This window comes from Gekko japonicus, unplaced genomic scaffold (genome assembly GCF_001447785.1).
Source record: "Gekko japonicus isolate JY-2015 unplaced genomic scaffold, Gekko_japonicus_V1.1 scaffold5, whole genome shotgun sequence".
In the NCBI taxonomy this organism is placed as follows: Eukaryota; Metazoa; Chordata; class Lepidosauria; order Squamata; family Gekkonidae; genus Gekko; species Gekko japonicus.
In genome coordinates, this window is record NW_015168652.1 from 433,423 (window position 1) to 456,143 (window position 22,721).

General features: G+C 40.3%; 1 protein-coding gene across 1 annotated transcript in view; it reads left to right on the plus strand.

The window, feature by feature from the left end:
• The window catches only part of SRPK2 (SRSF protein kinase 2), a 250,312-nt gene that overhangs the window by 82,669 nt on the left and 144,922 nt on the right, over positions 1-22,721 (plus strand). Inside the window, exon 3 of the mRNA XM_015415056.1 lies at positions 14,527-14,590. Within this exon, the coding sequence (XP_015270542.1) occupies positions 14,553-14,590 (38 nt within the window). The 5' untranslated portion in view covers positions 14,527-14,552. The remainder of the gene's footprint in view (positions 1-14,526; positions 14,591-22,721) is intronic.

Below are 22,721 nucleotides of genomic sequence, written 5' to 3' on the forward strand. Positions count from 1 at the left end.
GACAGCACCCGCCTCCAGGTAAACTACTGCTCGCTAATCTCCCATTGGTGTGAAGCACAGAGACCACGAAGAAGATAAACAGGTTGCTTACCAGTAACTGGTGATCTTCGAGTGGTCATCTGTGCATTCATACCACCCGCCCTCCTGCCCCGCTGCTGTCTTCTTCTACGTGATTTGTTAGGAGATTGATGCGCGGTGGTTGGTAGGAACTGGCGGGATCTCCGTGCCTGCCCTTCTGAGCATGCTCACTGGGGCTCCTGGGCATGCTCAGTTGGGCCAGGCACGAAAATCCTTCTAGAAGAGCTTGCTAGGCACCGGCAGATCCAGCGCAGGCGCACTAGATCCCATTGGTGTGAATGCACAGATGACCACTCGAAGATCACCAGTTACTGGTAAGCAACCTGTTTTTTCCTGTGTAGGTTTCACCTTCATTATAGCCCTTAAATGTAGAACGTTATGTCTTTCATTTTATTGCGTCTACCCTTTGGAGAGGGGGACCAGTAACAGTACCGGACATACCTAATAGAAGTCAGCTTCTGTTACACTTGTAGCACAATCCTGTGTGTGTTTTGTTCAGAAGAAACTCCCATTTAATTCAGTGGGATTAACTTGCTTGTAAGTGTGCATACGTTTGCTGCTTGCATCTTGGAAACTAATGATATTTTTTGTTGGGTGTTGCTTTTGAGAATGCATAGATTCTGGGCCAACTAATGTTTGTGCCAGTGATAAATTCCACCCTGATGTCTTCTTTGGCACTCTCAGTCTTTCACGTCATCTGTATTCTCACTTTTTTATTCTAGGAAGTAACAGTTCATCTCTTTGAGCAGCATTGCCCAACTGGCGCAGTGCCTGCTACCTGATTTTTTCTACACAGCTCACTTCTATTCCTTTTGTGGCTTTTTGCTGTACATTTTACATATTTTACAACATCTCTCTCAGAACTATTTTTAATGGTTTTCTATGCTTAACTATTTAAGTTGCCAACAGAAGACTTTTTTCTTCAGTATTGTTTTTATCATCTTCTGAACTACTTGAGTGAGGAAGGGAGTGAATATGATTGAGTCATGCTTGCTGCTGCTTGTTTAAACCTTTCACTCAACTTGCCAACTGTAAAAACTGGGGATCTCAGTTCTTGTTGAATGTTCTTAGCAAAGCTAACAGCTTCTTCATCTATTTCATATTGCTTCAGAATTTATCACATCATGTGCTATGGAGAGCATAGTACCTTTTTGGAAGCTGAGAAATCTATTTTTAATACTCTTGGTTTCTTCTCTATTTTTTTTTCTGTATCTGACCTTAAACACGTGACTGCACCTTCTGCTTTATAAAGATTTCTCTGGGGAATGCTGTAACTCAATCTGCGAATCTGCTAGAGAACCATAAAGAAAACAAAAAATGAGTCCCCAGCATTCTTTCCATTTTGTTTACAAGCATTTCCTTTTTAGAAATAGTGTTACAGAATTGTGGGAACTCTGTAAGTATATAACAATCTGGTACAGTAAGTTCTTTAAAGGTGTTAAAATATTTCTGGAACCCAATTATGTTTAAATCCTCTTAAAATTTACCAGTTTTTATACTGAATTGTAAACTTGATGGTCAATGAAGAACATATGCTTTATGTCTAACCTTTCCTCTATCTTCTACACAGTCTGCCCTCTTTCTTTTCTGTCTCTTGCTGCTTCTGTGATCTGCAGTTTATTCATTTGGTAGCTTTCTCAGAAGCATTGTCCCTTTTATCATTTCTGCTTCCTTTGTAGACCTAGCTGTTTCTTCCCTCATCCTTGTTCTTAGCCCCAATTTCTCCTTCATTTGCCTCATCCCTAGACATGACTCACTCCTTGTTGTTGATATCTTCATTCTTGCTCACAACCAGTTGAAAGCCTCTGGAGGAAGACAAAAGAGTTCATCATCTGTCCTCTCCTGCAGCTACCACACTTTCCTCATCTACACCAGCTTTAGGAATCCTCAAAGTCTTTTCTCTACTTTTAATGGCTTACTAATGCTTGCCCTATCCCAAAGCCTGTCCCATACTCAAAATTTTGTCTTCTCCTTTAATGGTAGTATTGAAACTGTCTGCTCTGCAGTCTCTGTCAGAACATCTTCCTTTTCTACAGCTTGTTCAACCTTTTCCTCTTCCTAACTTGGTGAGATGACTACCCTATTTACCTTGTTCAGCCTGTCCCATTCGAAGTTATTGAGATTTGATTCTGGATCCCAAGGCGTGCTCTGCAGGCACATCTTGCTGAAGCTAAAATTGCTGAAATCTGGATGAAAAGATGGTCTGTGACCTAGGTAATTGCATACAGTGTCTTGGGTTCTGTGGAAGAAAGGTAGGCTACAAATACAACAACACCCCATATCAAGATTTTTACATATGGGATTAATGGACACTCAGCTGGGAAGAAGTCATGGAACTTTGTTTTTATATATGACAATGGCAGCAAGGTTATTATATGTACAAAAGTGGAAGAGTCCAATATTGCCTAGCACAGAGGAATGGTTGGTGAAGGTGCTGGAACTTGCGACAATGGCTAAACTTCACTGATTAGAGAAAAGACAATAAGTTTGTTTATTGCTGATTGGAAACCCCTTGTAGACTTTTTGTGTGAAACAGATAATAATGATTTGATGATTCTTGGGTTTGATGAAAAAGGAATTTAGACAATAAAAAAGAGAGTTTTTCTTTGTAAACATAGAGTAAGATAATATTTTGTAATCATACTTATATTTGTCGCAGAGAAAATTGGAAGCCTCCTTATATATAGTTTTTCTCTCTTCCTTGTTTTGTTATTTGTTACTCTTTCTTTCTTTCTTCTGAGTGTTATCTGATCTGAACGGTGGAAGCTTTTGATGAAGGGTCAAACTCGATGGCAACAGATCCAACTTGAGTTCCACTGATTTCATACAAAGCTGTGGGGGGGGGCATGTATGTGAGAGAGAAACACATGCATACCCCATGAGCAGGAGAGGGAGTGTAACCCTCTGTCAGTCATAGGTTTCGCCATTGTTCTGTTACTGAAGGATTAGCAGCACATTCAGAGTGCCAAGTGGCTTGGAGCATGACCAGAGGTGGGGAATGCTGGGGTCCAGTAGTTAGAGCGAACAGTGTGGATATGGGAAAGCAGTTAACTCACCCCACTATATATACCCATTCTCCTGTTTTAAGCAGCTCCTGCAATTTCCATTTTGATATGTGGAATTGCTGCTGTCTTGTCTAGTTAGTCATTCAAATCTTTTGCTACATGTTTATTTTTTACCTCTGTCATTTTTCACTCTCTTTAAAAACACTCATTTTTACATCTAAGAGGGTGAAAGGCATAATCAGCTGTTATCAGCATAAACACAATACATTATTTTAGGTTTTGAGGAATAGGATGAATAATAAAGACCACACCAGTTCTACAGTTTGGGTCTGCTTAATTTAGAAAATAAAATAGAATTGGTAAGCATGATATTGTCAGTATTCTGTATATGTTAAGTCATGCTGTAGATCTGAGGCATCTAACTGACAGGAGCTGACAGCTCTAAGTGTCATTAGAGCTGGCTCTGACCGGTTCTGGCTGGCTACTGCTGGAGCTAATTAGCACTGAGTCACAGTGACTCAGCACTGGCTGTGATTGGCCAGTGGTTGTATATATTCAGTGCTGTACAGAACTGTTCATTCCTTCTTGGAATGCGAGCGCAGCGGAGCATTACGTCACTCTGTGTAAAGATTTGGTGAGAGGCTTGTATAATAAACTGTATATTATTTGTACATAAGCCTGAGAGACTCCAGTCTTTATTGGATACCATTGCACCCATGTTTGGTCTGCTGTGGGCCGACACCGCGTAATATCGACAGGGTTATGGGCCCAGTCCGCGGTTGGCTGTGCAGAGGACGTGTGGTGTGAAAGGATTGAGTATCCAGAGCACTGAGGCTGTCTGCCGTGGCTGAGAGGCTGAGGAGCTGTCTTTGGAGCTGAAGGAAGCAGCAGAGCCAAGCCGGAGCGGAGACGGTGTGGAGCTGGAGCTGGAAGCTGTCCAGGGTGCAGAGGGACGACCAGCTGCCGGAGCTGACAACAACCATGGCCCAGGTATCTGTTGCACAGATGGTGGAGAAGCTTACTTCAAGCAACTATGCTGTGTGGGCACTTAAAATGAAGCACTTTTTGGTCAAGGAGGCTCTGTGGGAATGTGTTGAAAATCCCCCAGAGGACCCGACACCACTTGAGGAGCGAGCAGATGGAAAGGCACTGGCCTTCATCATTCTCAGTGTCGGGGATGACCAGCTGTCGTTTGTAGCTGATAAGACCAGCGCGAAGGATGCGTGGGATGCATTGAAAGGTGTTTATCAGCAAACTAACATCGGCTCACTGATATCTCTGACTCGTCGCTTATACAGAACTGTACAATTGCCTGGTGAGTCGGTAGAGAAGCATTTGAAAGCTTTAACAGACCTGTTCCTGGAGTTGCAGGATCGGGGCAAGAAATTCAGTGAAGAGGATAAAATTTGTATCACTTTAAGCTCTCTATCAAGTGAATTTCATATGCTAATTACAGCCCTTGAATGTGTAGATTCTAAGACTCTTACTTTGGAATATATTATGGGGAAGGTAAAATCCGAGGCACAACGCAGGTCTGAATCTGGGCATACAGCCAAACAGGTGTTTGATAAGCAGTCTGGGCATACTGCCAGAGAGTCCGGGCAGAGCTCCAGAAGTTCTGGGCATAATGCCAAAGAGTCTGGGACGACTGCCAAGGAAAAGCAGGAGGCTTTTTCATCTGAGATGCCACTTGCTTTAAAAATTAGAAGGTGCTGGAAATGTGGTTCAGAAAAGCATCTTTTGTCCTCTTGCCCTGAAAAGCTTAGAAGCAGAAGCAAGAAGAAGACAGCAATGGGACATTCAGCGTCAGTGGTTGTCACTGGAAAACCCGCTGACACCTCATGGTTGATCGATTCAGGCGCGTCCCAGGTATTCAGCCGCGATGAGGGGCTGCTACTGAATAAGAGGGAATCAAAAATAACTCATGTCTGTTTAGCAGATGGTACAGCTTCCAAAGTAACTTGCCAGGGTGATATGTATTTCTCATGTTTGGACTATACATTTAAAGGGGTCTTGTGTGTGCCTGCCCTTGAAAACAATTTATTAAGTGTATTATGTCTCAATACTGCTAAATTTGATGTGTTGTTCTCTGATCATGAGTGTAAAATCATGAAAGGTAACAAGGTGTGTGCAGTTGGGAAGCTGAAAAATAATGTGTTCATACTTGATGACAATGCTAAGGCACAGACTGTTACCAATGTTAACCCCCACAATAATTGCCAGCACTTGCTCCATAGGAGGTTGGGACATGTGAGTTTCAATACTTTACAGAAAACCTTAGCCCTAACAGGTCAGGGGAGTGTAAAGGAGTGTAAAAATTATTTGGAGTGTGAAATCTGCAAAATGACCAAATCAAAGGCTTTTCCTGTGGCTAAGAAAAGTCAAAGGGTGTCAGAAAAACCTTTGGCTCTGGTCCATGCAGATCTAGTAGGTCCCTTCCAAAAAAGTCACTCAGGTAACAAATATGCATTAATTCTCACTGATGACTGGTCACATTTCTCTTGGGTTTATGTGATGAAAAATAAATCTGATGTCTACACTACCTTTAAGTACTGGTACAAAAGGGTACTGAAACAGTTTGGGGATGTGCTTGCCATACAAACAGATCTGGGAGGTGAGTTTACCTCAAATGCATTTGAAGTGTGGTTGAAACAACGAGGTATAAAGCACAGATTCTCGAACCCGTGCACCCCCGCTGAAAATGGCCTAGCAGAAAGAAAAAATGGTGTATTACAGAATATGATGCATGCCATGTTAAAGGATTCTGACTTAGGTATTGCATACTGGGCAGAAGCCATTAAAAATGCTTGCTACATCAGCAACAGGGTATGGTCTAGTGCTGTGGACAATATTCCTTACAAACTGATGTATAATAGGTATCCCCAGCTTGATTACCTGAGAACCTTTGGTGCAAAGGCTTGGGTTAATATTCCTTTGAACCATAGAAGGAAAGGGGGAGCAAGAGCTAAAAAGCTGGTGTTTCTTGGTTACCAATCAGGAATGAAGTCCTATAGATTTGCTGATCAGTATCACAGGCTGTGTTTCAGCAGGTCTGCTAATTTCTGTGAAAATGATAGCTGGAGTAGGATTCATTCAAATGAGTTACCCCAAATGGTTGTGCTACCAAGCACTGAGAGCACTGAAAGTGTTGGTCAGGGTGTAACTAAACAGGAGATTAAGATGTCTCTTTGGAGTAGACTGGGTGTGCCTGGGTGTGATACAGTAACAAATTATACAACTAGGTATGGTTGTGATATGATCACAGGATTCCCTGTGGAAGAGGGTGCTTCTGAGTTCTAAAGCACCAAATAACAAAGATGTAAAGAGAGTGTTTACTGGAACATGTGCCTATGGGCAGTAACAAAGTGTAAATAAATAACAGGTGCATTGCTGAGGCTTGCAAAGCTAGCAATTTAACAAAGGTGTTAAAAACTAAGCTCTTTGTGAGCAAATAACCAACTCTAAGTTTAAGGTTTGGTTCCAAAAGGCAAACAGGAGGTTTGCATTAACAAGGTTGCCTGAAAGTATTGTGAATACAAGGGCTAAATAAATGCTGTGATGACTCTCTGTGTCAAATAAAGCTATGCATGAAGTATGAAAGCAAAGGTGAACGCTAACAAATGGTTCAGTAAATAAAGGTTGATTGCAACAGGGATGTTTACTGTGACCAACAAAACAAAATAACAAAGTGATTGTATGCTTGCTAATACAAAAAGTGATGTAAATGTAAAAATGTAAATATGTAATGGTGTGAGGCTTGATATAGCTAACCATTGTACATGACAACATGTGGCTGACTTATTAACTTGATGCCTGTATGTAAGAAAGTTTGAAGTGCTGAAGCACAAACTTGGTATGGCAGCTATGACTTAAAGGGGGAGTGTCAGTATTCTGTATATGTTAAGTCATGCTGTAGATCTGAGGCATCTAACTGACAGGAGCTGACAGCTCTAAGTGTCATTAGAGCTGGCTCTGACCGACTCTGGCTGGCTACTGCTGGAGCTAATTAGCACTGAGTCACAGTGACTCAGCACTGGCTGTGATTGGCCAGTGGTTGTATATATTCAGTGCTGTACAGAACTGTTCATTCCTTCTTGGAATGCGAGCGCAGCGGAGCATTACGTCACTCTGTGTAAAGATTTGGTGAGAGGCTTGTATAATAAACTGTATATTATTTGTACATAAGCCTGAGAGACTCCAGTCTTTATTGGATACCATTGCACCCATGTTTGGTCTGCTGTGGGCCGACACCGCGTAATATCGACCAATAAACCTGAGGAGGTGATGAGCAAATGTGTCTTTCTCAGTGTAAGAAAAAAATCTTCCAGCTTTTCTAGCACATGCATCTTAACTGTCGGCCTGCTCACTTTGTTGTGCTTGCAAGGTGATTTCAAAGTAAGAGGCAAGTTTGTAAGCCAAAGAAACATCTGTCCCGTCCTCCCCCCGCCCCCGTGCTGGCTGTGCCATATATTTCCAGTCCTCCATTCTACATTGATTCACATTTATACAGAATCAGAAAATCATTCTACTTATAGTGTGTCTTGTGTGTTCAGTAAAACAAGAGATCCCTTGGTTTTACTGTGGTGCTGAAAGACTATTGCTGTTCTGAATCCCTGTCCAGTAACTGTACAGAAATATTCAGCGAACTGAGAAGGGGGAAATAGCAGTTGGTGTATCTATACTTACTCTTAAGCATTTTTCAATCCTGACTTAACTCATGTAAAATTAGAACAGAATAGGCGATGTCCAGATATTTTTGTTTTTTTAATCTTATTATCTGTTGCTATTGTCTGTTTGTGCAAAACCCAATATGTTACGGGGCAGTGCTGCATTTTGCATAGTAAACATGCTCTGGATTGACTATTACAGGGCAGGCTGTGTGGACATGGCCGGTTGAGACAGCAGCTGGGAGCAAAGACACTCAGCTCATGGAGTTTGACAGCGCCCTAGGCAATGGTGACGTGCTGGCTGAGCCCACAGAGGATCCTTCTCATTGACACAGTTAGGTCCTCTCATGCAAATTTGCATACACTCTTCCCCTTAACAAAGTTTGAATCCAGCGGCACCTTTAAGACCAACAAAGTTTTATTCTGGGTATTAGCTTTCATGTGCATGCACACGAAAACTTATACCTTGAATAAAACATTGTTAGTCTTAAAGGTGCTACTGGACAAACTTTATTCTGCGACTTCAGACCAACACGACTACCCACCTGACTGCCCCTTAGTTCACCGAGAAGCTGGAGGCAATGAAATGCTTGGGATGTCAACTGAAGTGTCACTGGTGAAAGACTTTTTCAGAGGGTAGCCATGTTGGTCTGCAATAGAACAGTTAAATTTGAGTCCAGTAGGACTTTAGAGACCACCAAGGTTTTGGTGGTATAAGTTTTCAAGAGTCAAAGATGAAAGACTTGTATTTAATTTGACCGCCAGCTAGAACCCATGTTAAAACATGGATGACAGCAGGAAAACAAGGTTATTTCTGTGCTACCATTGTGTCTACTCAGTGTTGTACTGTGGGATAGTTAAAGGTTTAGAGGTCCAGATTGGCTCGGAAGAGGAGTTTACTTGATGGCCCACTGTGAGCTTTTTGCAAAACATTTCCTAATGAGATTGCTCACATCTGGTCCACCTAGGATGCCATATTAGATTAAGAGGTTTTACCGGTTTTCCCCAGACTAACTTTTTCTCAGATTTTGTTATATACTTTTCAGTTTACGTAAACTGAGAATGTAGGCAAGAATCTCAGTGGTGTTGGACAGTCCACTATTAGTGTCCACTCTTGCCCTTTTGGCCTGGTGAACGTTGCCAGAAGGGATATGATTACTTGGATAGCAGTGGTTGTGAATGCCTCATTGAGAGATAGTTAATCTCACCAAAAGATTGTGGTAAATTCAGTTTTGAAGAGTCCCTCCCTTGACCTCATTTAATTGTAACGATTAGAACTGTATCCAGTGTTACATTCTTGGGCAAGCTAATCAAGTGTGTGGTAGTCTTTCAACTCTGTTTTATTGGATGAAGCTGATTTTCTGGATTCTTATCTGTCTCACTTCTGACATTAGCTATTCTGTGAGATAGCCACAGCGAATGGATCCTTGTCGATTCTTCTGGATTTTTTCAGCAGTTTTTGTTACCATGAGTCATGGTAGCTTTCTGAATTGGGAAAGGACTGCAGGGAGGAACCGTATTATGGTGGCTCCGATGATTCTGTGAGGACCGAGAAGATTATTTTGGGGACTGCTTCTTTGCTTTTAGCCTGTGATGTTCTACAAGATTCTTGTCAGGAGAAGTTCTATACTTTAATGGATCTGGAAAAAAATGAAAGGGAGACAGGTGGTTTTTAGGTTCTTATATTTTTTACAGGATTGATGTTAAATATGAGCATTTTTAGTTAAGTATTAGGGTGTTTACTGCAAACTGCAGATACTTGATATCAAAAGCTGGTGTACTGATTTTAGCATAAAAAAGTGGAAAGTGGTCATTTGATACAATCTTTGTTATGTTATTCTATATTTACATATTTCCCCTTAGCAAAGGGTCCATTAGCCCACAAAACAGCAAATGTCTTTCAACCGTTTTGCTCATCTCTCCATTTAACCTGTTTCTGTCATCTCTGTGCTCTGTGATGCCTGCATTCCTTTCCTCTCAGTAGTACTTGGACGTTAAAATTTTGACTTCTAAAGGATTTTGGGGTGAAAAGTTTGTTGGTATGTCTGGGCTATTGTTCATGTGTATTATGATGTAACAAGATTTTTTATAAGCTATGTTGGGCTTCCCTTAGGAAAGGTAGAATGTAAAAGTTTTCTTTTAGAAAACTACACCTTCATCCATGCCAATATACTATGGACTTCTGAACTACATTTGAATGACATCTTCTTGCTGAATACGGACAGAGCAATTTCAGAACTTCTTGCTGGAAATTAACAAATACTTTCTGCTTATATATGTGATAATTGTTAGACTTCATAGGATCAACCCCCCTAACCAACCATAACTAAATTCTTTGGATGGCTAAGAGCTACATAGGAAAATTTTGTCTACTTCTGGCAAAGCTTACCACTGCTACATTAGACCAAAGTTTGAGTCCAGTGGCACCTTTAAGACCAACAAAGTTTTATTCAAGGTATAAACTTTTGTGTGCATGCACACTTCTTTAGATACAATGATATGGAAATTACCAGTCCATACATATAGGTAGAGGGTGAGCAGTAAATTAGCATACAGCATAATGAATGGTTACCATTTATTTGGGTTTAATTCCAGGGAAAAACATAGTGAAGGAAATAAATGTGTTAAAATTGGAGATTGATGGACAGATGTATCAATTGTGGCATGCTGAGAATAATTAACTGATACCCTGTCATTAAGCTCCATCCCTCTCCTCTCAAACATGGAGGCGACCTGACAGCATCTTCTTCTTTGAAGTGGGGCAATTGGCTGTGTAGAGTCATCTCCCCTATCCCCAGACCAGAGAAATACGTTCCATTCTACCATTCCATTACTTATAGATTTATTCCATCAGAAGTTCAGGGTCTTTAGTGATTCAGAATGTTGCTGTATCACAATATTGTAAGACCACCTCAGCCTGGCTTGCTGTATCTTATAACGTAATAACATTGTGTTATTTTAAATACAGAAGGTGTCAGGCTTCTCTGACTTGCAGGTTTGTTGTTGTTGCAGCAGTTCTCAAAGGCAGTTTGTTTTTAATGAAGATACCAAGAATTGAACCTGGCACCTAGATCAGGGGTGTCGAACTCACTTATTATGAAGGTCGGATCTGACATAAATGAGACCTTGTTGGGCTGGGCCATGTGTGTCATAAAATGTAACACCAGGTAGTGGAGATATAAACTTTATAAAGGACACAGACTATCACAATTTTTTAAAAAAACTTAAAATATGCTTAAAACGTTAGCACTATTGCAATATTGGTTTGTTTAGCAGTCTCTGATCACTGACACCTCTTGCTCTGAAATATTCTATCAAAATCTGGAGACAATGTGCTGTAGCAATCTTGAGTATGCTGTTCAGGTGTTGTTCAGGCGTGTATCTGGAAGTTGGTGTGACACAGAAGGAAGCAGGAGAGTGAGAGAAGGAAGCAGATATGAGCCCTGTGGGGGCTGGATCTGGCCCACGGGCCGCATGTTTGACACCCCTGACCTGGACCATAGTGTCCTACCACTGTGATGTTTTTCTTCCTGGTGCTGTACTGCATTAAAAAGGTAAAGGTTCTCTTGCTCGAAAGCCAGTCGAATCCGACTCTTGGGTTGCGGAGGTCATCTCCATTTCAAAGCCGAAGAGCCAGCGCTGTCCGAAGACATTTCCATGGTCATGTGGCCAGCATGACTAAACACCAAGGCACACGGAATGCTGTTACCTTCCCACTGAAGTGGTCCCTATTTATCTACTTGCAATTTCTTGCTTTCGAACTGCTAGGTTGGCAGGAGGTGGAACTAGAGACAGGAGCTCACTTCGTCATGCGGCACACTCAGGTCTCAAACTGCTGAACTACCAACCTTCCACAGCCTGCAGTTCAGCGTCTTAACCACTTGAGCCACCGCAGCTCAAGTACTCAACTCAAGATGTACTGCATTACCAACAGATAATAGAATTACTGCTTCACTCATCAGTATTCTGTGAAAGCTTGAAATAAGTCCACTTTGACAATTACATTATATGATACCTTAATCACATACAGGAAACCAGAAGTGCCTTCCTGCTGCCTTCGTAGTGTGGGGCTGTGGCATCATCTGCCCCATAACACAGCATTTCCTGAGGGAAGCTAGTGCTAGCATGGAATTGTGCCATCTGCTTGAAATAAAAGATGTGCTGAGCCAGTGTTTGGTGGTACTAAACCAGTATGGTATAAGAGGCTAGTTAAAATGAGATAAGGAGTAAAGGGATGTTGGTTCAATCACCTGGAACTGATGATACCAGGAGGTCTTTGCTTGCCACAGTTAGGCCTAATTTCACCAAGTGACAGCCAAATTTGCTCATTTCTGCGGCACCATAAAAACGTTTTGTATACTTACAATGGATTCACTTTTCACAAAGCCTGGCTCTTTCCAAGCTTGTTTATTATTGATCATTGTAGTCAGTAATCTTGGACCTAATCATGAAGTCTGTGTAAGGGGCTGGGATTTACCCCCAGCTGATTGGCTGCTCCTGCAAGGTAGCACAAGCAGTGACAGAGACAGCGAACACTGCTGAAGACACCGCAATGGCCCTGGTAGACTTTGTCAGATAGTGTAGGCACTACAGTTCTTTTTCTAGTCTTACTGTCTGAACCATCTCCAGATTCTGTGGCTCTACCAGTGAAGCTTTTCCTTCTAGCAATAAGCAGCACATGTCTACTTACTATAACTCCATTCTATTCTTCATTGCATAGTCCATCTTAAGTTGCTTATTGATCCCTATTTTCCCTGTCACTGTCCCTTTTTGTAAAGGAGTTAGCATTCAACTTTGCACATTCTGCAATAGAGTTAAGGTCCAATAATGTTGCACTTGGTCTGCAATCTACATAGTCATGTTATTACTCATAGGATGTTCAGATGAAGTAATTATCCTTTCCATATTGGATTAGGCCAGCTCATTTCTGAATAATAGTTCCTATGATTTCTGCAAATAATGACAAGAAGCTAGTCCACCTCATTTTCTTCAGATATGCTTCTTTTGTTCACACAGTGTCTCCATTTGTTTGCTTTCTGAATGGTAGCATTGGAGAGGAATTAATAGATCATCCATTCCAGTTCTTTGCTTTTAAAGTAGGCTGTCCAGTGCCTTAACCGTTCCTGATGGATGCCGGATGAAATCCACAATTTATTCCATGGCTTAGTTTCTCTTTCTAGGAAATATTTTCCTAAAATTTAATAGAAATTTAAAGGCCACTTTTCTTTCTTCCCTGCGTAGAATGAGCTACTCTTCCACATGTTTTTACTACCATATTAACGTTTGAAACTTTAATACTTTCTTTTCCTTTTTCCTTCATAACTTTTCTTAATTAAACATACTTGGTCTAGATTGCAACCCAGTAAATCTGTTGTATGTGCTGCTGTTGTATTTACTGGTCTATTGTTTGAATTTATTTTTGTAATTTGCTCTTAATGTATGGAAGAATGGAATACAAAGTTGCAAATAAATGAAAAAGAGCCACAGGAACCCACTGTGTAGCTCTCCTCTGTATGTTTCCTAGTTTGCCAACATTCTGTTTGTAGCAGCTCAGCACTATATTCAAGATGAGATCTGATTAATGTTGAATAAAGCATCATTATCTGCCAGTTCTTTGAAATGACGTTGCAGTGGAGGAGTACCATCTAAAATCTCATTGGACTCTTGTACATTATCACTTGGGTGATACTTCATTGATGTTCACCGCAGTTCTTGACTGTAAGGGATAAACAGTCTTGCTGCTGCCTGTTTATCCTTTAATTTTAACTCCCCTTTGTATGTATAACAGCTGTAAGAGTTGACCTTGCTGAAAATTTTTCGTTTGCTGTCGTTCCATCTCTGTAGCTTACAGAGATGCTTCTGAGTGTTTACATGTGTTTTGTAGGAAAAGATGTTAATGAAGGGTATAATAAATGCTGTATTTTTTAATGTTTGGGAATAATCAGTGAGGAGCAGTTGAAAAACATAGCCTTTATAAAAGCTTGTACTTTAGTGGTGGTTGTATATGTTTTGCCATTATTTTGTGACAAGAAGCCACAGATGGCATGGCAGACACCCCCCCCCCCCAAAAGCAGGCGTAGAATTGATCTGGCTGTCATCAACTAGCTGATGTTGTCAGACCATTTCTGCTCAGGCAAATATAATATGTCAGCCCATCTTTGATAGTGGGTGTTGCTGTTGGTTGGTTGAGAGCATTAGGATGGGAACACTTCAAATAGGGGTGAGGGAAATTTCTTTTTGGTTTCACCATCTAGTGTGTGTATGGTATTTGTTTGTCAATTATTATTGATAATTATTTCTCATCTGTACTTTAATGAGTAAACATGTTCGTTGTGCCAAAAAGCAATTCAGCAAACTGTCTTTTTGAGATCTCTTGAAATGAAAGCCTCTTACAGCAAATTTCTAGCTGTCCAGCTGTGTAACTCAGTAAACTATTTGCTGGATTTTTCTTAGTAGCTGGAATGTGCCTCTGCATGTAACCTGTTTTAAGAATCATCTGGTAAACGTCAGTTCAACCTCAAAATAGGAAACACCCCTCCATATAAAAGGAATGGTACTTCCTGCTTTCATAAACAGTCATGTGCATAGTTTAGCAAGGCCTGATGCCTCTGGAGCTTTTTCTTTTATAGCACCATTGAATCTGCCTCTGCAGAAGTACAGTGACTCTGTGGCTTCATTTGGAACAAAGGGGATTGGGGGGAAAATCTCTCTCTAATAAGGCATTGGAAAGCAAGGGCAGGCAGTCTTTGGTTGTGAATATTTTCTGATTTTTCCAGAAATCAAGCAGAAGATTGAGCTGCTGATGTCAGTTAACTCTGAGAAGTCGTCCTCTTCAGAAAGGTACAGCTACATCTCCTGCATGAACAATTAATGGTGTAATTTTGCTAATATGCAGCATAGGGTATTTTTTCTTGTCAAGTTTGTGGACTGTGTTGATGTTTTGCATGCTTGACATTGTAATGTACTACCTGAATCTGTGTTTCCTGGTTGAGCTTTGTGACATTTGCAAAAGGTTTATTGTTTAAATTTTTAAAATGAAATCTATTCCATGCAGCATGCAAATCCATAATACTGTCATCTTCTGGTACATACGTATATTATACTGTTGCTGCAGTCTCTCTGTGTGTGTGTGTGTTTAGCCCCCCCCCCCCCCCCCCCCCCCGCCTTGTTTTTTTTTTGTCTTAGGAGACTTTTGTATGTTAATTACAGATAATCTTACTTACAAAATTAGGCTTATTCATGAATTTAGGCTAGCAGAAAATAGAATCTCTTAAAAGCATCATATTTTGCTGGAAGGGAGTGTCCTTTGCAAATAGCTTAGGAATTGCAAACCTATGAATTAGTCACATTCTGGGAGAGAGATGTGATGCTGCTTCAAGTCTGTGCTAGGAAATGGAGCAGTCACTGCATGCAGTAATGGTTCATGCCTGCAGGTAAGGACAAAATGACTCAGAAGTGTTTTTAGAATAATCATTTTATATATATGAAATCTGCTTTTAATATTCACAAGCAGTTTTAATTTTGTAGACTTTGCTTTTCTGTTAAGCATTGTTTTGCTTAAACCCAACCCTATTAAACCATATTTTGCTTTAAAATTAATTTTTGCTGCTACAGTATATATTCCTATTTTATATGTGGTGTTCCTCTTTTTAAAGATACATTAACCTTTACATCTCTGATCAATAGCTCTGTCTTTAGTAGCCATTTCTCTTGTTGGTGACAGTATTATTTATTTAGTAAATGTATATGTTAATTTTAAATTGAATATTATCAAAATGTGCATAAGAGAATACATTCCAGTGCATTAGTACATCCAAACTAATCAATAGGTGATAAAGAATACTATTAAAAATGAGCTTATACACTCTGCCATGTACAGCTTTAAAACAGGAAGAATTTCATTGGATTTATAAGTGCAGAGAGAGAGAGAGAGAAAGAGAGAGAACATGTGGCAACAACCAACAAGGACTGCCTTTATCTTGTTTTTGATGACTAAATATCACAGCAAAGAGACATACATAAAATGGTGTGTGTGGGGGGGTGGGGAACAAGGGAAACGTTTTTTCCTCTTAAAGGCATATTTCCAGAGTTTAAGGACATAATCAAAAGGTTTAGTTGTTTTGCCATAGAAAGCGAAGCTCAGAATTAAAATGCTAAATAGGTTTGATGGTCGGTTTTCCCATCCCTACCCTGGTTATATATGAGCTATAAATGTTATGCCAATAAAATGGTGGTGATGATGACGTGAGGGAGGAGGCTGGAGATGAAAATAGCACAGAGAAAGAATGCCAACTGTGATTTTAGGATTTCTGTTAAGGAATGGCACTGATACTGGGGTAAAGCCAACTACAACGTTCTCTTTTGCTAAATACATGTATTATGAAGGAACTTGATAGCTCATGCTGCTCAGAAATGTATTTTAACTCTGGATGAAAACTGGCAGCTGATTGTAATTAATCTACCTCCTTAATGCATTAATGCACATAATTAGATAAGGAAGAGGTAAATTTAAGAGCACACATGTTAATAACCCACGAAAAGGCTTTTGATTGGGGGAAGGGGAGGGAAGCAGCATAGATCATAACATGTTTAAAACACTTATGCAATGTAAATATAATTGGGGGAAATGTTATAAATTCTTTAAAAGAATGCCACCCTGTTGATTTGGAATGGTTACTTTAAATGTTATGTATAATCATTGTGGAATTTTCTTAGCTCTTTGATAAAAAAATACATAAACATTCCCTTTATAAGCATTACTGCCTTGTGGAAGTCTTATATGCAGTGGCCCCAGTCCAGAAGGAGTTGGTCAAGGTTAAGATCTGTAAGCATGACTGACTATTTCTTGACTTGGATTCAATATGTATGTTTAAACATTTGCTTATTTCCAGCATGTTGAATTTGTATATTACTGAATATAAGAGATAGTTACTTCAGATCATTCATGATATTTATGAACTATTTGAGAAAGGTAGGCCAGCTTACTTTGCCACCTAACTGGAAATCTGAAGTTCAGAGTTCGTAGTTGGTTGTAGGATTTTTTTTGTTTGCAAGATTAATTGTTGATGTTGCTTGCATGCTATGGGTGTGTGTTGGTATACAATGTGTGAATTCTGTATAAACAGTGATGACTAAGCATGTGGACACAAAGGTGGAGTGAATTTGCAAATGCGTAGCATAAGCAATTATGTGTATCGCCTAGTCAATATAGATAATTATTAATTGGATTGGAGAATGTGATTTGATAGATATTTTATACATATTCAACCTATATGAAGTCACAGATCAGAGAATATATTGATTTATTTGCTAATGTATGTATTACTGAACTTACATTATCCACTTGTGCCTGTTTGGTGACATTACTTGGACACTGAGTAGAGTGAGAAAATCTCTGTTCTACTGCTGGTTTATGCACATTCTCTGTAATTTCATGTGAATATGTAGCAGTCATTGGGGCTCGCACACATTCACATTAATAACAATATTGTACACATATGCATAGAAACTTGTGATCTTAAAATAAATATATTGCAGTTTTACTCATCTAGTTATACTTTTACAGGAAAAAGGACATAGTAATGGAGTGTAGTAATTTGGGTATTGGATTTGGAAAATGCCGATGTGGTAAGAGACTGAAAAAGTGCAGAATTTTTAAAAAACATATTTGATTAATTTTGCCTAATGTTGTCTTCAAAATATATGCAATACTTTAGTGAGAAGTGGAGGGAGTGCTGGAGCACTGCTTGTCACTTTTTTGGGGGGGGGGGGCATGGCACTTGGAAAACTTCTGTGTTTGCAGTTAAGTACAGTCCCAGGCAGCTTCATTGGTTGATGTGCCTCTGTGCATCTGAGCATCACAGGGTGGCTTGTGCAGTGATCTGGAAAGGTCACTTTGGAGGTATTTCAGTTACCCACTTGCCCACATGAGGTAGCAAGGTATCAGTAGCCACTTAATAGCCTTTTCTAGGCAAGTAGGTTGTGATAATGGCCTCCCAAGTACTGAGTTTGCTGCATCTTCCAACCCTAATGGAGAATTATTGTTCTTAAGTGGTTTGCTGCTCACTTGGGGTAAGTGGCAACTGTTCTTGGTTGTGAGCAGGCAAGGTGGCAGACTTCACCATTGTTTGATTGTCCCACTCCTGTCATTACCACAGCACCACTTATCCCCTTTTCTGTTGCTATGTCCCCTTCTGGAGAGCATTTGGTAGTGGGTGAATTTTTCCACTGATCTGGCTGTGAGTTTGCTGAGCCTATGTGTTTTTAAATTCTTGGGTGTGTTAAGACTGAATGCTTTTAATTTGGTCAGTTGTGTATTTTAATCTGTTTTAATTTTGTTAATATATGCATTTGCACCTTGGTTGCTATACAGTGGGGTGCCTTACGTCCAAGAAGATAAGGCAAGATAGAAATGTTTTAAATAAAAAAGTTAAACTTCTTTTTATTTTTTCCTGTGAGTGTAGGCTGACAGACTGTTGTCACTACTCTACCCTGTAGAGTTTTAATGGCTGGTTCAGAGGCTTGAACCAGGGTTTCCCACATTTAACTCAATGCTCTACACAACACATCATTTCTTTCACGAAAGTTAGTCAAGGCAGCACTTAAGAGAAGTGGCAAGAGGGGGATGAAAGATCTTCACAAACTGTCAGTAAAATATTAACAGAATCCAAAGACATAGTTTAATCACCCAGTAGTGAAAAAGGCAGTTTAAGAGAGAGATTGCTTATCCTCCCATTTTGTTTCCATTTGGCATGTTGCCTTGAGTCCAGTGAGCTCTACCTTTTTTCCTTTTCATTTCTTTTCATACTGAGTGATAGGTTTCCTTTCCTTTCCTTGATGATTTTACTGGGGAACCTGCCCTATCTCAGGATTCAACTCCTACAAAAGAGAACAGGAATAATGCTAAAAATATTGACTAGGCTGTGGAGAAAGCTGTGGAAGTAATTTCAGAATGCATTGGTCCTGATCCAAATGGGAATGTGTTCCCTTGGCCATCTATAAATCTGATGGGGAGTAACATGTAGGACGTTCTGCAACACTGAAGACAGGAGACATCGTTAGTTATGCAGAGTTCTTTCCTGCCTCTGCCCCACCCGTGGATATCTGCAAGTCAGTGCTATTGGTTTTGAGCTGCTTGTATAAGAAAATAAGCACTCCATTATTCCATCAAACACAGTTCTCAGTTTTGAACAAAAACTCTGGTGTCAGTTTCAAAGGCTGAAGGTTTCCCTTGCTCGAAAGCCAGTCGAATCTGACTCTAGGGGATGGGGCTCATCTCTGTTTCCAAGCTGAAGAGCCAGCGCTGTCTGAAGACTTCTCCATGGTCATGTGGCCAGCATGACTAAATGCTGAGGCACACGGAATGCTGTTACCTTCCCACCAAAGCAGTACCTATTTATCTACTTGCAATTTCTTGCGTTCGAACTGCTAGGTTGGAAGGAGCTGTGGCCAGAGATGTGAGTTCACTCCGTCATGCGACACCAGGGTCTCGAACTGCCGAACTACAGACCTTCCAGTCTTCAGCTCAGTGTCATAACCTCTAAGCCAGATTTATAAAAGCATAGACTTTCATGGGCTAAAGCTACTTCATCAGGTGCAAATTTTAAAGGTTTTTTTCAGTAAGCCCTCTTTGGGTAGGTGCACATAACTTTTTAAAACTTTTGTAGTTTGTATACCAGTTATACTCAGAAGTAAACAGTAGAAAAAACAGGTAAACTCTAATCAGTTTTTTATATGTATAATTGTGTTGAATGTAGTTGTGATGGAATGGATACGTACATGGCTCTTCGTTGTCTTTGTTGTTTTTATTTCTCTAGTTCCCACAGCCAAGACCATGGCTTTTGACACTGACCAGCAGTTGCTTGCTTTGTGGGTAACTGTGGCTATTGCAGCATTGTAAGCTGTCAAGAGATTCAGGCACATGTACAGCTAGATCCTTAACAGAACACTTTTTGAGTAAATAATTGCTTGTGATACGTTGTATTCTGTAAGTACTTTATGCACGCACTTCCGTGTTTTTTCTTTACCTGTTATTGAAAAAATTGAAAAATGTATATCCTACCTTTCCTCTTGGTTCAAGATGGCTTACACTTAGGCTGCGATCATACCCACAATTAGACCCGACATAGGTGCAAATACCAGGTGGATTTAAAGGGCGTGATCAGACAACATCTGGGAAGCGCCCTGCAGTTGTCAGCAACCCGTTCTGGTCTGCTACAGAAGTGGCGTTAAAAGACACCGGGGAAAATCCGGTAGTAAACGGGTTGCAACGGACCACGGATAGACTTTCCTGTGTCTGATCGCTCCAGCACTCTCTCATGGCGTCGGGATGGTCTGATCAGGCCATCCCAAATCCGTGCTGTTGTTTCCTTCCCTCTTCGCAGTATGCGCATCATCGCAAACTCCATAGGGAGCCCTCGGTGCGGAGGTGTGATTCATCAATCCCTCATTTAAGTGACGGCAAAAAAGAGAGACTCACCTGCAATTGTGTCTGATCACACACTGACGGACTGCGTCCACAGCTTCAAAGGGAGGTGTGATCGTGCAACTGTGGATCAAATTCCTCCAGAGGAAATAACCTCCCTTCCCCCTTGTTTTTTCTGGTGCGTGTGACTGCAACCTTAGTGACTTGTATTTAGCTCATTTGACCAGAGATATTAAGCTGAAACAGAACCAAAATTAAAATTATAGCATCAGTTGATATTACATAGGAGAATTAGAACAAATCTAATATAAAAATAATCAAATCTGACTCATCATAATATAAAAACCATAAAACCGTAAAAGTTTTGGAGAAGATTAAAATTCCTTAATATAATAAATACACTCTGTAAGAGTTAATAAAGGGTTAAGATGAGATAGAGCTTGAATGATAAGATAGGGTAAACTTTCTGTTAATATCCTCAGAATCATAAATTGATTGTAATCTAAAATCCTAGTCAGTCATATTTTAAAACTGTCATTTCTTTGTGGTTAACTTAGGGACATTTTACTGGTGTTTCAGAGAGATTACTATTGCCAGATATTTTGCTTACAATAGTATAACATCCCCAGCTAAAACAAAAAACAAAACAAGCCCCAAATCCCCTCCTGCCTTAAAAGATGCCTGCTGTTCAAACCCCCTCAAAAGCCCTGGCAAACAGGCAGACCTTGCAATGCCTCCTAAAGATCTCAAGGGGGGGCACCTCTCACCTCTTCAGGGAGCCCATTCCACAGAGCAGGAGCCATGACAGAAAAGGCCTGGGTTCTGGTTGATGCCAGACAGACCACTCTAAGTTGTGGGGTAGCCAACAGAAGGGTGCCTGATAGGGCAAAGGGATGTACGGAGGGTGATGGTACTTACAATATGCAGTATAGTCATCTTTGCAAAGTAGCCTGTGTTGTTTGCTTCTTCCCTATTTTCTCTCTTTGACAAGTCAAAGGAATGGATGAAAATAAACTGGTGTTGATAAATCAGTGTTGATAACCACTGTAGAAAATCAACATTATTATAGAACAGGAATTCTCAACCTTGTTGAACCTGTGAGCACTTTGAGAATTTTGAGAGGGGGAAGTGGGCACCACCATAAAATGGCTTCCATGGGAGGCAGGGCCAATCTGAAAATGGCTGCCATGGGCAGCAATTTAAAATGGGTCCCAGGCCAAGCTTCCTCCTGTGATGGGGCAGCTGTTTATGTATGGACACTCCCTGCAGACACAAGGGCAATCCTATCTGTGGTCATTTGGAGTTCTTTCTGTAGTGAGATGGAAGAAAGCCAGGATTGACTCTTTAGTGGAGGGGTGTTTTGGGTCAGAAGCCAATGGACATCAGAAAGCATACTGGTGGGTACCACACTGTGAATCACTAATACAGAATAAAAATATCCCAAAATCAACCAATATTAATAATACTAAGTTTACTTCATACATACGTCAAACAAAAAACATCCAATGGAAGAGTATGTCTTCATGTTGCTTGCAAAATGCTCAGGAATGGAGCTCTGTCAACCTTCTCCAGCAGGTCATTATACAAAACTGGAGCCTTAACTGAGAAAGAACATGGCATAGTTGAGGAGGGCCAGCTTTAGTGATATGGTAGTACTGAAAAGAGCTGTTGTTAGGAGGACTTCAAGTGGTACTTGGGCTGATACAGTGAGATTTATAACTATGGCTTGTACAGAAACATCTGAGAAACTTTTTTTATGATTCACTCATGTCTAGGAAAAAGCCAGGAGTCTTGATGACAGAAGACTGTTCTAAAGCCGAAGTAATAAAGAAAAATCATTGCATTAAATTAAACGAGGAAACAAAGATTCAAAAAGTAGGTACATTCAAATCAGCTAAATCCCATTTAGCCCTGAGCATAAGCGTACTAGATCAGGAATGAAAAAAACATGAGCATTGAATCCCTGCTATATATCCATTTTTATCAGGATTCAAGTAAGTGAGAGGCCTGCAGGCAATGGTGTGGCTGGTTATTGAAAATTGTGTGATTCTTCATCTCAGCAACTCCTCACCATGTGCAGTTCTCCTTATTACTTATTTGTTCAACACCCTTCCCAATTTTATCAGAGTTATCCTTATGTCCAACTCTTGCCCTTTGCTTTCTCCATTCTCACTTGCTAAACTGACCACCTTCCATTGACCTGTTTCCTTAGATGCTCCTGACTCCCATGATTTATTCTTACTTCCAGGTTGCCCTGCTCTCTGCAATACACAGCTCAGCCAATGTTGTTGAGAATATTTGTTCCCATCCCATCTCTATATGACATCGGGGCAGGTCAGCCAGTCATTGCTAGAAATTTTTCAACTTCCATCATGACCATGCATATATACCAAAGCAAGCGTCAGATTTTGACTTGAAAATATTCATAAAGATTGTTTGTTGCCATGTCCCTGTTTAAATCATTTATTTAATGCCTAGCTTGTCATTGAAAACATTAATGGTATGTGTGAAATAATTGCCCTTAATCAGGACAAAACAATGTATAGT